Source organism: Desmodus rotundus, chromosome 8, assembly GCF_022682495.2.
Source record: "Desmodus rotundus isolate HL8 chromosome 8, HLdesRot8A.1, whole genome shotgun sequence".
Lineage (NCBI taxonomy): Eukaryota > Metazoa > Chordata > Mammalia > Chiroptera > Phyllostomidae > Desmodus > Desmodus rotundus.
In genome coordinates this window covers 123755733-123773114 of record NC_071394.1, presented here as the reverse complement: position 1 = coordinate 123773114, position 17382 = coordinate 123755733, and the positions used below count along the sequence as shown (strand labels likewise).

At 36.1% G+C, this 17382-nt stretch overlaps 1 protein-coding gene across 4 annotated transcripts in view; it reads right to left on the bottom strand.

Moving 5' to 3' along the window:
* Positions 1–17382, bottom strand: part of GOLGA4 (golgin A4) — a 90129-nt gene that overhangs the window by 34580 nt on the left and 38167 nt on the right. For all 4 annotated transcript variants that reach the window (XM_024565859.3, XM_045199989.3, XM_024565857.3 and 1 more), the window contains 3 exons: positions 16090–16237; positions 2767–2945; positions 678–806 (listed from right to left, as the gene is read on the bottom strand). In XM_024565859.3, coding sequence (XP_024421627.2) covers positions 678–806; positions 2767–2945; positions 16090–16237 — 456 coding nt within the window. The remainder of the gene's footprint in view (positions 1–677; positions 807–2766; positions 2946–16089; positions 16238–17382) is intronic.

The following is a 17382-nucleotide window of genomic DNA, read 5'->3' as shown; positions in this document are numbered from 1 at the left end:
CAATAACTTCATATAAAAACAAACCAAATTTCTGGCATTAACACTTCTTATGATAACTTATATAAAAGGCTTCCACAATTTAAAAAAATGATTTTGGTTTTGAACTTTCAAACTATACTATCCTAAAAATCTTTGTGTTATTGGTTATTGATTTGGTTAGTTCAGTCAGTTGTTTTTTATTTTACCTTATTTTTTAAACATCATATGGATTGAAAGTTACTAGTGAAATTATTCCACTTAAAATGAAAAGTACTTGGTCATTTTCATTTTTTATTCTTTAAAATGCATTTCAGACAAAAATTTCTGAGTCTTGAGCTCTGCTACATTCAGTCTGGTGAGATTTTAGACTTCCTCCTGAACTACGCAGTCACTAGTTCATGGCTTCAACTAACCTATCTTCTCTTTTCCTTCTCCCTAGTCACAGCCTACTCCTGCCTGGGTGAGAAAGATGATATACAAACTGGTTAACGAAAGCCTACTACATCGTGAATGTAATTTTCACACAATACTAAGTTAATAAGCTCTGACAGCCTCCTTTCTGCCTACATCCTATCCCCTCTTAACTCAAAGGTCAAGGCTGCCAGTAGTCTGACCTCAAGGTGGGAGCCAGGGGAGTAGAGATAACAACTTTATAACCCTGAAAGTTTATCTATGGCAAAAACAAAAATAATACTTACAAGAGCTACTTTCATTTGCTCCTGAAACTCCCTTTCTTGGGTCTGAAACTTCTTGGTCAGTTCTTGCTCTTTGCTGGCCAATTTTTCTTCATGAAGCTTCTGTAGTTTAGCAATCTGTTCTGAGGATTTCTGAAAATCAGCCAGACAATTAAAGTAAAACACCCAGAATAAAATATGTAGCACTACAACCAAATAATACCTTCTTACAGTTTAATTATCAAGCTATAGCCTTTTAAGAGGAAAAATCAGAACATATCTCCCACATAAATCAAGAGTCACCGAAGTCTCAGTGGTTAAAAGAGAAACCAGTACTGCTCCTCACTTAAGACAAGGAGACCTGCTGCCGCTGCAGTCGTCAGCCCCGTGGAGCTGAAGCTCTTTTCTGCATCCCGCAGGGATTCCCTCACGGGTCAGGACTGGGAAGCACCGTAGAGGAAGTAACGAGGAAGTAATGATGCTCTGAGAGAGGACACTCTACTATGGTCAAGCTGCCCAGGCTACACCAATCTAATTATGCCTCGCTTTCTGGGCATGTACTATTTATTTAAAGACTTACTGACTCTGTTCTATCTATGACAGGAAGGCTTAATTTTATAAAAATGTCAAGCCTCCCTAAATAAATCTAAAAATTTAATATAATCAAGTAACACTATCAACAAAATGGGGGTGGGCAGTTCACTAGACAAAATAAACATGCAAGAATAGCCAATACTCTTCTAAAAAGTAAGAATGGTAAGAGGAGGTTATCACATAGAACAGCATATTATAAAACTTAGAGTAATTCTAACAGTGTAATACCAGGTCAGGAAAAGCAGTGGAATAGCACAGAGAATCCAGAAAAAAAAATATGTAGCATTATACTAATTTACTATGTAATAAAGGTAGCATGTCATGTCAAAGGGGAAAACATGGATTATTTTTTTAAATGATTTGGAAACTATTTTGTAGTCATCTGGAAAAAATTAAAGTTGGCTCCCCACCTCACTCCTTACACTAAATAAATTCCAGTTGCGTCAAAGATTTAACCATAAAAAATAAAAGCATATAAGTGCCAGAAGAAAACACAGAATTTTAAAAAATGATTTCAAGTGAGAATGCATTTTTAAACAACAAAAATCCAAAGAGCATTTTAAAAAAAGAAAATTTTCTTCACAGACACAAACAAACAACATAAAAAAGTCAACAAGTAACGAGAGAAAATTATTTGGATAAAAGCATCTTATATCTGAACAGATAATTCCTACCATAAGTAAAGAGTTTCTACAAATCAGTAAGAAAAAGACCAAGAGCCTAATAGGAAAATGAGTCAAGGATTTGACCAGGTAACTCAAAAAGAAAAACTAAATATTCTTTTAAACATATAAAAATGTTTATCATACTGGTAATATATATGAACATTAATACTACAATGATGTCATTTTTCTGACTGATGAGCTTGGAAAAGTACAGAAAAGTTAGGCAACACTGTCTCTGTGAAGTGGGGAACATATTCTGACGCACTGCTCATCAGTGAGAATGTAAACTGTCCTCCACAGGTTTTGTAGCAACTGTGCAATAATTAAAAATACACATAAATCTTTGCCTGAGTAACACTCCAATTCTAGGAATCTGTGAACACATATGATAAGGATACTCATCATTTGCAATAATGAAAAATAACATAAATATCCATTAGTAAAAGAGTGATTAAATTATCAGACATTCATACAATGAAATCCTAAACAGTCTTTAAAACAAACAGCATCATTATAATTGCGGATGATAAGGAACAATCTCCACGACAGACCATTAAGTGGAAAAGGAAAATATAGAACACTATCTATAACATGTTATCTTTTGTATTAAAAATTTAAAAAGAGGATTTTAAAACATAAAAGAGAAGTCATATGCAGAAGCTAACTCTGGGAAGTATGTCCAAAGAGATACAAGTTCTTTTCCCTATCAAATTGCTTTTTTTCCCTGTATCATGAACATCATGAAATGATTAAGGTCCAAAATACACAATAACTCTTCTTTATAGTCAAAGATTGTCAAAAAATAAGAAGTTTTAAAATTACTGTAACTCATTTCGATTGAAGATTATTCTTACTTTCTTTACATCAACCACCTCCTGTTTCACCCGACTTAATTCCTGTTGAAAACTGGTGCGTTCCTCCTCACTTGTTTTTTCGATAGCTTTTATTTGCTCATCCATGTCTGCCTTCATTTTCTTCCGTAATTCTTCTGCTTTCTGGGCCGTACTCAAGGCTTTTTCAAGTTCCTCAAAAGCTACAATGAAAGCAGCAGAAAACAAGTATCTCAAGAAATACTATCATTGAGCTAAGTGTTTTACATTCAACTTATGGAAACTAAGAGCAGCAGCAGCAGGACAGGTTACAAAACCCGTCAGTGTTTAGGCCAGGAGATATTTCTGAGTGGTTCTACAAAGCCACAAGAGATGTTCAGTCACTGACACCAGTATCACTGAGTTCTAGATTAAGGTCTTACAGTTGCTTATATGAACTTAAGCTCAGAAGTTCGAAGCAAATATTTTATTAGTAATGGTTCCCTACTCCACCCACAAGTGACCTTATAGATAGCAAACTCAACATGTACCTACTTCTGAACTATATAATTTTAACTGCTTTTTAGTTTGCTATGCGGCTCTTATCTATTATCAAGAATCAGCTGCCCTGGCTGGTGTGGCTCAGTGGACTGAATGCCAGCCTGCAAACTGGAAGGTCACTGGTTCGATTCCGGGCCAGGGCACATGCCTGGGTTGTGGGCCAGGTCCCCCACTGGGGGCCTCTGAGAGGTAACCAATCAATGTTTCTCTTGCACATCAATGCTTCTTTTCTTCTTTTTCACTCCCTTCCTCTCTCGCTAAGAAATAAATTTTAAAAAAGAATTAGGTATTATTATACATTGATTGAAACATTTTTAAGAATGGAAAAATTATTCTTTGACTAATCTTATTTTTATTTTTTTACTGATTAACTTGGGGAGGGGCAAGAGGGAGAGAGAGAAAGAAACATCACTTTGTTACTTATGCATTCATCGGTTGGTTCTTGTCTGTGTCCTGACCAGAGATAGAACCCGCAAGCCTGGCGTATCAGCACAATGCTCTAACCAACTGAGCTACCGGGCCAGGACTTGACTAATCTGGGTTTTAGAAACCTGTTAACCACATAATAAAAGAACAGAGCTTTTTAATTTTTTTAGACATGTACTGGCTGAATCACATAATTAATGTATTTTGAAATGAAACCTACTACCTATATAAATTTCAACCAGAGCCATTAACTAGAACCTTTACCTCATTCAACACTGTATAGAAAAGTTTTAGCAGCAGGGAGTTCTTAGGTGAAATAAGAAAGAATTCAGGGCCTGCAAAAACGAACATCTAGCCTAGAGTATGATCATCTTTACAGAGGCCAAAGAGCTCACCCCACATCAAACAAAATCGGATGTGTTGGGTGCAAGATCTGGGTAACCCGGCACCCCAAATATGTACACATGTATGTTTACGTATATTTGTGTCTATCTGTATAGGTGTGTTTGTGTGTGTGCATGCATGTGTGCACGGTATATGTGTGTATGCATCCCCATATGCATCTCCCTCTACTGTCATATGACACCCTGTGAACACCCTACTGCTGTTACCACCCTAGATTATTTCCCCTGGTCCTCACGGAGAGAACACATCCAACCTCTTACCATAGAGATGGACTATCAATAAAACACCAGTTATCACGATGCGTTTTTAATCCTATCAAGAAATGCGTATAGGGGCAGACAGTTCATTGACATATGTGTGGTATTTTCACTCCCAGTGGTATAAGAAATGTGTGACTTCAACCTCAGGCATCTCAGGAAAAAAGCCCTTTTATTAACCACGCCATGGCTTAACAGACAGTAGTTTAAGCATGGAAATTTCACACCTGAAGACAAAAACTGTTCTAAAGCATTCTCTTAATGGCAAACTGCATTACTACAGAAAAAGGTAAAAGAAAGGCTGAAATCTAACAATTGGGAAACAACTTAATTTAACATTTAAACAAAAACCATGTATCTTTGATATATTAGGTTGACTAAAAAGTTCATCTAGTTTTTTCCCATGGCTCTAATAGTCCTTACTGGCCTTTAACTTCATTTGAAACAATTTTGTCAGACTATATTGTGACAGCTCTCATGTCTGCGTGCATTTAAAAAAAAACAACACATCAAAATTGGTGAATTTTGTGCGGCCATTTCAATATTTAAACTTGAAGACGACACACCACATTTTCAGTATATTATGCTTTGTTATTTCAAGAAACATAAAAACGCAACTGAAATGCAAGAGAAGATTTGCATATTGTATGAAGAAGGTGCTGTGACTGATAGAATGTGTCAAAAGTTGTTTGCGAAGTTTCCTGGTACTATTGACATTCTGGCCAAATAATTCTTTGCTGTGGAGCCATCTAACGCACTGGAAGATGTTTAGCATCACCCCTGTCCTCTACCCACTAGAAACCAACAGTGGGAAATAAATAGCTGACCTACTCAAAATATTAAGATCAATAAAGTTACTGGTGAAAATGAAAAATGTGTCTTTTATTTCATTGAAAAAACTAAATGGACTTTTTGATCAACCTAATAAAAAGATATCTATCTGATTTACTCATTTTATATACACCCAAAATATAAAATTAATGCTCAAATATGCTCTAAATTTCAAAGGAATATTCATTAGCTGAAATTATTTTTTTAAAGATTCTTATACTAGCTTTACTGGTGGTATTTGCTTGCAAATACCAAAATGGTAATCCTTAAATGTAAATATGTTGGGAAGTAAAATATTTAAAGGAAAATACTGTCCTTGTTTTATTTAGATATTTCTTTGGTATAAATTCTAATGTTGAGCATAAAGAAATATCTCTTATTTCTAACAAGAAATTTGGTTTGCAAACTTCTTAAAAATCAAGTAAAGTGATCAACTGTGGGGAAGAGATTATGTAAGGGCATCCATTGCTTGGTTTGTGCTATAGGTTTAAATGTGGGAAAGGAAAAAATGGAAAAAGGAACGACAATACTTTTTAATGCTTGGATGTCATCAGCATCTTCACATTATTATTTTTGTCCAGCATGTAAAATTGTGTCTTAGCATTTCTAAGCACTTCACAGAAGCATCTTAAATCAGGCTCTGGAGAACCCGAAAATACTTTTGATAAGCTTCCAGCAAAGTAGATTTTAAATGAAAAGTTTCTGTCAGGCAAAACAAAATAAAACTGTATATAGTCAATACCAAGTGAATTTTCCTTGTTTTCATTTTTAAAATTCCAGAATGTAGTACAGTATAAAAATAGATGTAGCTCTCATTTTTTTCAAGCAAAAAAATCCATGACACTAAGTTCCTATTTAGATATATTTTTCCAATAATTAAGTTTTCTAACCGCACTCAGTAAATTTTAGAATATTCTTCTGCATTACATTTTAATTTCAGTGTTTAATCCATGAAAGTTTTCCTAAGTCAATCTGATTATCCCTCATAATAATTAAATTAGAATAGATCTGGTTCCATTGTTCTTTTCATCTGACTTTAATCTTCTCTTCCACTTTCTGCTACATGTCAGAGAACCATATAATTTTATACCTAGAGACCTTTTAATTCAATGTTCTCATTCAAAAGGAAGAACTGAGGCATCCAACTTTTTCCTCAATGATATATATATATAGGCATGATGGTAAAACTTGAAATGGTATTTAAGGAACAACCCTTACCTTGCATTATTTTTAAGAACTAAGAGTGCTGACATTGATCAAGTTCAAGTGAGCAATAATATATCTTACTAAACCAAAATTTCTGAGCCTTACAATTACTAATGGCTTCAAACTCGACAAAGTGTAGCATGTTATACCTCTGACAGACATTCAAAAACTCAACTGCTTTCCATTTCCATCCTGCTTCACAAAAATGGTAAGTACAAAAAAAAAGGCATTAAAACACACTGCATATATCCACATATAGAAAACATATTTCAAACCCATTCAGGAAGTCTGTCTCCAGTGAGTCCCATTTCAGTGCTGAAGGGGGATGCAATGAGAGTTTACTTACTAACCAGAAACGTCTCACTTTCTGATGTTGCAACCACAGATACAGTGAAGTAGTGTCCAAAATGAAACTATGCTAGGATTTTAATGTGAGCACTGAAGAAATATGCTCTGAACGCCTACATAATTTATTTTGCAATTCCCAACGAAGGGTAAGTGAGTGGGGAGAACAAAAGCGTGCACCAGCCACAGCTGACAAGTCTTCTGCCAACATGCATGAGTGCACGGCAAAGCCACGGTCACAGCACACATGACGGGGAGGCTCAGCACAAACTGCCGCCAGATGTTGCAAGAACACACTGTGTTCTTCCAAAGCAAAATTCAATGTATCTCAGGCAATTCTTATTAAATAAAAAAAAAAAAAACTTTGAAAATATTTCTAGGCAAAAACTTAATGAACCTTAACAATGTAAAATGTGGAGGAAGCCTTTTATTGCTCGTTCCTTGCTTTCCACGTTGGATGAGGGTCATTCATCTCTTTGGGAATTATAAAATAGACAAATGCTCTCTGTTAAGAGTTAAATGAGAAAGGCTGGCAAAAGCTCAAGAATCCAACCATTCATTTATCATATATTTACTGGATGTTTGTCATCTGCCAAGCATTTATGGTAGGTGCTGGGTGACATAAAGAAGGTATTTCTCACACACACACACACACACACACACACACAAAATAGTTCAAGTAGTAAGAGGGGGAGAAAAATAAGAACTAATTCTCAGGTAAAGGTAGGAGAATGTGGCATTTGCTTTTGCTACTTCACCTCCTCTTCCAGTCTTTATCCTCAATGTCCCTACTAACTGTACAACAAACGCCAGAATCTGAGGTGTAGGCACCATACAGTTGTGTTGCACTGTTCCAGAGGACACATTACTGCGATGGTACAAGACCCCCTTTTCCTCCCACTACAGGGAATAAACAAACATGTAGAAATGTGGAAGACCTCTCCATTAACTGTTGATCTTAAGAAGCTGATTGAGAACATCAAGAAATGAATAAGTAAGCTAGTGCCCAAGTCTTTATTCCAGGGAAAAAAAGCTGCTAATGCATGTGATATTAATCTAAATAAAAACAAAAACACACAGGACTTATGGCCAAGATGGAGGTGTAGGTAGATATATTTTGCTTCCTCACACAACCAAAAGAAGGACAACCACCAATTTAAAAACCAAAACCAACCAGAATTTCCAGAAAATCAAACTGTAGAGAAGTCCGACAACCAATGAGTTAAAGAAGACCATTCATCAGACTGGTAGGATGGGAAGAGACAAGCAGCCAGGCTGGAGAGGATGTGCAGCAAGGTGGCAGCTGATGGACCAGCAGTCCCACATTCATGTGCGGATAAACCAGAAGGAACTGGGGAGCAAGACAAACCAGGCAACTGGGGGTTCCAGCACAGGGAAATGAAGCCTCAAAATCTCTGGCTGTAAAATTCTGTGGGGGTTGCAGTGGCAGGAGAAACTCCCAGCCTCATGGGAGAGTCCATTGGAGGGACCCACAGGGTCCTAGAATGTATACAAACCACCCGCCTGGGAATCAGCACCACAAGGGCCCAATTTGCTTGTGGGTAGTGGGGGACGTGACTGAAGGAGGGATGAGAACTGAGCAAGTGGCACTGTTCCCTCTCTGACCCCTCCCCCACACAGCACTACAACACACATCAATGTGGGTTGCCCCGCCCTGGTGAATACCTAAGGCTCCACCCCTTAAGGTTAACAGGTGCACTGAGACAAAGAAATATGGTCCAAGTGAAAGAACAGATCAAAGCTCCAGAAAAAATACAACTAAGCGATGAAGAGACAGCCAGCCTATCAGATGAACAGTTCAAAGCACTGATAATCAGGATGCTCACAGAAATGGATGAGTATGGTTGCAAAGTAGAGAAAGAAATGAAGGCTATGCAAAGTGAAATAAAGAAAAATACACAGGGCACCAACAGTGAAGGAAAGGAAACCAGGACTCAAATCAATGACTGGGAACAGAAGGAAGAAATAAACATTCAACTGGAACAGAATGAAGAAACAAGAATTCAGAAAAATAAGGAGAGGCTTAGGAACCTCTGGGACAACTTTAAACATTCCAACATCCGAATCATGGGGGGCCAGAAGGAGAAAAGGAAGAGCAAGAAATGTAAAACTTATCTGAAAAAATAATGAAGGAAAACTTCCCTAATCTGGCAAAGGAAACAGACTTCCAGGAAGTCCAGGAAACTCAAGAGAGTCCCAAAGAAACTGGATCCAAGGAGGCACACACCAAGATACATCATAATTAAATTACCCAAGATTAAAGATAAGGAGAGAATCTTAAAGCAGCAGGAGAAAAGGAGACAGTTAGCTACAAAGGAGTTCTCATAAGACTAACAGCTGACTTCTCAAAAGAAACTCTGCAGGCAAGAAGGGGCTGGAAAGTATTCGAAGTCATGAAAGGCAAGGGCCTACATCCAAGATTACTGTATCCAGCAAAGCTATCATTTAGAATGGAAGGACAGATAAAGTGCTTCCCAGATAAGGTCAAGTGAAAGGAGTTCATCATCACCAAGCCCTTATTATATGAAATGTTAAAGGGATTTATCTAAGAAAAAGAAGATAAAAAATATGAACAGTAAAATGACAACAAACTCCTAACTATCAACTGAACCTAAAAAACAAAGACAAAAACAAACTAATAAACAACTAGAACAGGAACAGAATCACAGAAATGGAGATGACAGGGAGGGTTATCAGTGGGGAGGGGTGAGAACGGGGGAAAAGGGACAGGGAATAAGAAGCATAAATGGTAGGTACAAAATAGACAGGGGAAGGTTAAGAATAAAACAGGAAATAGAGAAGCCAAAGAACTTACATGTATGACCCATGGACATGAACTTGGGGGGAGGATGCTGGAGGGAAAGGGGGGATGCAGGGCAGAGGGTGATAAAGGGTAAGAAAAAATGGGACAACTATAATAGTATAATCAATAAAATATACTTAAAAACACACAGATAATGCAACAAAATGAATAAAATACAAATTAACAGAAAAAGCAACAAAAAGAATTTTTGTCAGAACTCCCACCCAATCATCAAGCCTCTCTTATGAATAAAAGCAAAAGTCTAGAGTAGCAGTTTTCAAAGTGTGGTACAAAGATCCTTGGGTCCTGAGACCCTTTCAGAGGGCCTATAAGGTCCTCCCTTTTCCAAATACCTATTACATGAGGGGAGATTTGTTCATGTATTTCAACCAAAAATAATATATCACAACAGATTAAATGCAAAAAAAGATATAAAATCCAGCTATCTTCCATTAAGCCCAACAATGAGACAAGCTAAAATGTAAAACAAGGCCAGTCATCACAGTAAATTTTGTTTGGGGAAACACAGGTAATTTTTGTAAAAATATTTCTACAAAAATAACTAATACGTAGTAGGTATATAATTGTTATATTAAAATGAACTAAACAAATGTTTTAAAAACTTCTAATACAATAAATATCGCTACACATAACCCACATAAACAAAAGCTCTTTGGAATTCTCAGTAAGTTTTAAGAGTGTAAAGAGGTCCCTAAGACCAAAAAATTTGAAAACCACTCCTCTAGAATTTAAATGAAAATAAAGTAATACTACCACCCAGTGGCACAAACCAGACACTGCAATATTTATATATAAATTGGGATCTTTAAATATTTAATAAACATCAGATTTACAATGGGAATCTACTTTTTAAGCCACTGTCTAAAATATGTAACAAGATTCATTTTGTAGATCAATTATGCTTTGACTTTTTAAAATGTATAGATCTATCCAAAATTTCATGCACTTTACATTAACCGTACAAATTTATATATTAAATACCTTAAAAACATCAGAATGATCTAAAAAAATATTGAACTAAAGCTAAGTAAATTTAATTAAATTGAAAATATTCTTCTGTTTTCCGATGCTTCCCAGTAACAGTGACAGTGCCAGGGACATAAGTAAGTGCAGGGTGACAATGACTATCTAGATATATGGATGATGCCCTGGCTGGTGTGTCTCAGTGGATGGAGTGCCAGCCTGCAAACTGAAAGGTCACCGGTTCAATTCCCAGTCAAGGCACATGCCTTGGTTGCAGGATAGGTCCCCAGTTGGGGTATGTGAGAGGCAACCAATCGATGTTTCTCACATCTATTTTTCTCTCCCTCTCTTTCTCCCTCCCTTCTCCTCTCGGTAAAAATAAATAAATACAATCTTCTAAAAAACAAATAAAATATAACCATCTCTTTAAAATAAATAAACATATGGATGTATAGCTACTACTATAGAAATGTATCAAGCTCCTTACAAATACATGACTATTAAGTAAACAACCTATAATAAATGAAAATCTAACTCCATTTAAAATAATATTTTTCCATCAGATATTCATTTAGTGCCAAAATAAGTGCATATCAGGAAATATGGCTAACTTAAATTCTACTTTAATTCATACCTTTTTTTGCCTGAGAAACATGGAATTTTCTTTATAAAGCTTATCCTAAGTACCCATGATAAGAAAATAAATAGCCCTTACCCCAGTCCTGTTCATACAAGGCTTGGGAAAGGCACCATGATTCACTTATTGGCATGTGTGGATGCACAAAAATAAGATGTTTTGTGAGACTTAAGACTCCAAGAAAACATCATTACATAAATTATCAACAGCAAGACACTTACGTATACATGTGATTTTTATTATATATATATGCATAAATCTTATACATTATTTAAATATATAAGCTCTATTTTAAATGTCCTTCAAACTCAAATAAATATGCTCCACTGAATGTCTTGGATATATCAAGCCTATACTAAACAAATGAATAAAAAACTCATTTCCTGCACAAACACAACATGGCAATAAAAAAGCAAAGAATGTTATAAGCTAATCTCAGTTTTTAAATGCAGCCAATTACATAGAACACGTATCTTCAGCAAAGACAGGGTACATGAAAGGGAAACAGACCTTACAAAAGACAGCACACTATGGAAACTTTCCTAATCCAAGCAGAATATTTTATCCATCTTGCATAACTGCAGGCAAGAACATTTTCAAGGAGAGGTGGTAGGTAACAATGGTGTGAGTTCTCTTTTTATACTGGCTTTATTTAAATCACTAAAAGGTAACTAACAAAAAAGCCACTAGAAGTCTATGGGTACAAATTTACCCTGAAAAAACTCAAATATGAAATAGGCTGTATCACAAAGTTGTTACAGTAGTATTATTCACAATAGCAGAAAGAGAAAATAATCTAGACATGGATCAATAGGGAAGTGGTTAAGTAAATGATGTGCATGCATTCTGACACAGCCATTAAAATATGTTAGTACTTTAGCAACATGTAAAAGTACTCCTAATATAATGCTAAATGGAGAAAAATGGAGCATAGAAAATTGTATAAATAATATGGTAAAATATTATTTACAATAATATAAAAATAAGGATTAGAAAAAGACTAACTGGAAGTATACTGAAAAAACAGTAATTGCTATTATTTTCTTTTTTCAAATGTTTTTGTAATACACTGTATTAATAACTAGCCAGCTACCCCAACCTCCTACCCTGGTTAAAACACCCACACACGGCAGCCAAGACCTAGTGTGAATATTAGTAGCGTTAATATTCTGCACGGATGCTGCAGAATAATAATAATAATAATAATGGAGAGATAATATTCTAGGCAATTAGTAAAAATACCTGGCACTTATAAAATGCAGCATTATGAACTTAAGCTAAATCACTAGACTTCTCCAATTTTAAAAATCTGGTTACTTAAGATGACTATCTGTTCTTAAGTAACACCTAAAAAGGAATACTATCAACAGTTCTGATAAAATGCTTACAACAAATACATTTATTTTTTAATCCAATAAAATAAATAATTTTAACAAAACAAGAATGATATAATCAAAAAGATGCATAGCAAATACACTAAAAGGTAGAATAAGTACTACAGGTTGACGATATAATATCCTAAAGTAGGCATGTCAACATATTCACATAGTCTTAGTATTTTGTAATAAAAATTGTTCTTTTAATAATAATATTCAAATTTCCTTTGTCTTCCAACATATGGAAGGCATCATAGTTCATCTAGAAAAACTACAAAGAGCAGTGTAACAGACTGTTTTCAATGAGAAGTAGTGGAGAATGGAGTTGAACCAATTTTGACCTCCAGAATAAGTAAGCCAAAGAAATTAGTTATTTGTCTACTAATATTTACACGTCAAAAAATTACTATATCAGAGTTAAACTTTTTACAGTTGAAAACACATTAGGAGAGTTTGTATCCTTTGGTAATTATTTTATGTAGACACATTTACTTCTAAAAATGTTAACAACCACAAGCTTTAACGATGTTATTAATGTTGCCTTCACATGGCCAGCTCTTATGTAATTAGATTTTGAATTTTAAGTCTAAGAGAAAGACAAATATTTAACACAGTAATTGAATTCTCCAAGAACTAGATGATGTTCACAAACTGTTTGTGGAAATTTGACTTTCTTTCAAAAACCTTTTCTTACTTTTAGTAGTAAGTTGGAATTTTCCTGTCGACTGGCAGATCCATTTCATATTTGAACTGGGAACCATTTTATATTTGAACAGGTTAGTTCAGACGCAAATGAGACGACTAGATGAAATGCAGTGTGTGCGCAAAACTAGTTTTCACAACAGACGTAAACGGCAGTGTCTGCAGTGCGGAACCCAGTCGGCCACAACTTCCTATCGCAGCCCTCAATAATTATGGCTAGAAGTGAAATTTTAAATATCTATAAAGGCACAAAGAATTCCCAAAGTGAATATATATTAAATAACTTTCTTAATTCTCTAAGTATTTAATTAATTTTTAATATTTTGACAGTGCTATTGACAGAATTTGATAGCCTATTTATAGGCTATCAATTATTTACAAAAATATAGTTCTATGAAAATCATGTTTAAAAACAAAAATAGCTGTCTTTTGAAGAAGCAATAGAAGGAAGGCTGTATTATTAGAGTTGTCTAGAACAGTTACCTGGGAAATTTTTATCCTACATGTGAATTAACTATATTTTGTCTACCTTTTCATCATTTACCCCTTTGAACTTAATAGTTATTCATGGGTCCCTAGTTCCTGACAAGATACACCCCAATTTTAAAGGAAATTTAATCCCTTAACCAGCATTATTTTTTCTTAGCTGGCTCCATTACATCAAAGCAGTTTCAAAAATGGAAAGGTTTGATATGAGAAGCTGAAACTACGCGTTAGTCTCACTGTTTTTCACTGAGAGCAAACCTGTTTAACAATGTCTCACAGCTCTCAAACTGCTTCAAGTAAGTCTTCAGAGATTATATCCTGAGAGATGTCCATTAATGTTCTCTGAAAGGAAATTTTCTTAGGTTTACTAGGAGCAAATTCACTGAATAAATTCCCCAGCCACTTAACAAAATTTAAGGAGATGGGGAGATACTTATGAAAAACATTTGGTGTCAACTGAGCACCTCTCTCATCCAGAGCCATTTCCCTCCTTAAACTTTACAATCTGGTTTCTACATTTCTGAAACCACATCCTGGAAATCAATGCCTCACCAAATTCAGATCTTTTCAAAGTGTTCATCCTATCTCCCTCATTTCTGGAAATGCCTTTGATATTCCCTCTAAAAGTATAACTTTCCACAATTCCTATGGCTTCTTGGGTAACTTTTTTCATTGATTTCTCTCTGCCAAACTCAAGATTTCTCTGGTTAAGAGCTCAAAATGCCTGAATTAAAATCCTGACTACGCACCTTACTCTCTGTGAATGTAGGCAAGCTACTTAACTTCTATGTCCTTAGGTTTTCTTACTTCTAAAATGAGAATAATAATAGTACCTACTTCACAGGAGTTGTGAATACAAGTACACGCACAAGTAAATACAAGTGAAGCATTTAGAACAGAGCCTTGTATAAAAGAGCTAAGTGCTGGCCATCGGTAGGAGTAGCAGCAGTGCACACAAGCTACTGCTGCCACCGCTGTTACTGCAACTGTGAAACTTGATCTTTTCGAGAAATCAGCCTCTCCTACAGACTGAACCATAGGCTTCAATGTTAGGCCAATGACTCCTGAAAGATGCTCCATTGTCTTATTTCCAAATTTCTGCAAGTCAATTCCATTTGGGAAGCTCATGATGGGCTCCAATTCAAAGTATTTAATAAACAAACTCATCATTTCACCCCATTCAGATTTCCTATTCTGACTTCACACCATTCATTCTCCTAAGCTGAAACCCTCAGAGTTGTCTCAGATTCCTCCTTCCCCTCTGCCCCTCCGGGTTTCTGAGATACCAAATTCTGCAGACTGTATTCTCCTCTCCTTCTCGGACCCACAGTCCTAGTCACGGTGGCCAAAGCACTCAGTCCCTCAAACCTGGATTTCTACTTCTGCTTCTAAGTTTGACTTCCCCTTCATTTCTTTTCTCCATAAAACACCAGCTTCCATACATTATGTTTTCCCACTACTGGTTTCCTTTTGCCTTGTACACCAAATCTAAACTTAGCTACTCACCTTTTAAGATTTTAACAATCAGTTCCTTCACAACCAACTTCATTCCTCACTTTAGCAAGGATGGTTTTCAGTTGATTCTCACACCCACTATGGTCACTGTGTCTGATTACAGTCTTGCACCATCTGAAATGTGTTGCCTCACCTCTCTGTTTAGGCCCATTCCATTCATTTAAGGCTCAAAACTCCCATCCTCACTAACCTGAAGGCGCCAGTGCCCTACACCATCTTAACTTTCTAACACCTTTCTGTCCTCTCCTAGCATGTCTCAGTACTGTACCCGCTGAATACAATGCTGGTCTCTGTACTTTACAGCCTAGCATTTATTGTACCAAAACATAATGCTATTATGTATAGCATCGAATTATTCATTATTCCTTTAAAAGGCAGATGATATCTTATACTTTGTTTACCCTACAGCATCTATAAAGTAGCAGTTATTTAACATGTACTATGCTGTGCCTTACTGGGAGTTCCAAAATTGTAACCTGAATTCTGATGCTCCAAAGCAGTGGTCAGCAAACATTTTCTATAAAGGGCCAGATAGTAAGTATTTTAGGCTTTGCAAACCACAGATGGTCTCTGTCACATATTCTTTTGTCCAACTACTTGAAAATGTAAAAATAACAACTAGCTGAGAGCCCTCCATAAATAGGCCATAGTTTATCAACGCCTGTCTGCTCTAAGGAATCAGTGTCTTACAAAGAATCTCTAGAGTTGAGCATTCCTATCAATATTTAAGTAATTGTTCTAAATGTTGGCTGGGCAAGCACTTTACATGACTTCTGATGTCTAACACAAAACGAGTAACTCCTGAGTTCTTACCAGCTCTTTCAGACTTTTCTTTCTGTTCCCGTAACTCCTCTCCCTGGGTAGTCATCTGCTTGATGCGACTACGAAGTTGAGCAATTTCTTCTTCTTTCATCTCCAGGGTTTCATGCATCTGACGTTTTGTCTCTGCTATTACCATTCCCTAAACAGAAGCATAGACTCTAAAGTGTTTGCATAACAAAACTGCATCATCTCATGGTGTCAAACTCATTTTCACCAGGGGCCACATTAGCCTTGTGGTTGCCTTCAAAGGACCAAATGTAGAGCTCCTTGCACTTAGTAAAGGAGTAGTTACATTTATACGGTCCTAAAATTACATTTGGCCCCTTGAAGGCAACAGTGAGGCTGATGTGGCCCCCAGTGAAAATGAGTTTGACACCCCTGCTCTAAAGTGTTTGCATAACAAAACTGCATCATCAATAACACGAATCGAACTTACTTTAAAAGGCAGAAAACAAAGTATTTCTTACTAAATACACCATAAGAATTTTTTCATTATTTCACAAACTTAAATCTTTGTTTTTCACCTATATACTACACTATCTACTCTAATAACCTTGGTTATCTGGCTTATCAGAGTATTTTTGATATTAAAAATTATTTTAATAGCCCTGGCTGGTATGGCTCAGTTGGTCAGAGCATCATCCCATAAACTGAAAGGTCATGGGTCTGATTCCTGTCAGGGCACATGCTTATTTAGGTTGCGGGTTCAGTCCCTGGTCAGGGTGCATGCAAGAGGTAACCAATCGATATTTCTCTCTCACATCGATGTTTCTCTTCCTCTTTCTCTTACTCCCTTCCCCTCTCTCTAAAATCAGTAAGCGTGTCCTTGGGTGAGAATTAAAAAATACATATATACTATTTTAATAGTAAGTTTAATCTTTTAAGTATTAAAAATATTTTAGTTTAAACATTTATTTTATAATCTTTCTATAAATGTTTGCTATAATTTTCCCTATCTTTCTAAAGTTTACAATGAACACAATACAGCCTTTGCAACTGGCTCAGAGCCACCATGAACTAGAATGAATCTGTGCTGCACCATGCAGAGAGCCTCGGAGGCTGCTGAGAATGTAAGGTCACCGCTGCCCCACTGGATGAACCAAGGCTCTGGAACAAATCTACCTGGCTTTTCCCTTTCCTCTTGTGACAGTTTATGGTCCCACCACTAATCCTTATTATGTCAGTGAGGAACCTCCATTCCTCCAATTGGCTAACTGCTACTGTCTTCCCACTCTCAGATAATCTACACAAGAAATGAAGGTCACTAAGTCAGTCATTTGTTAC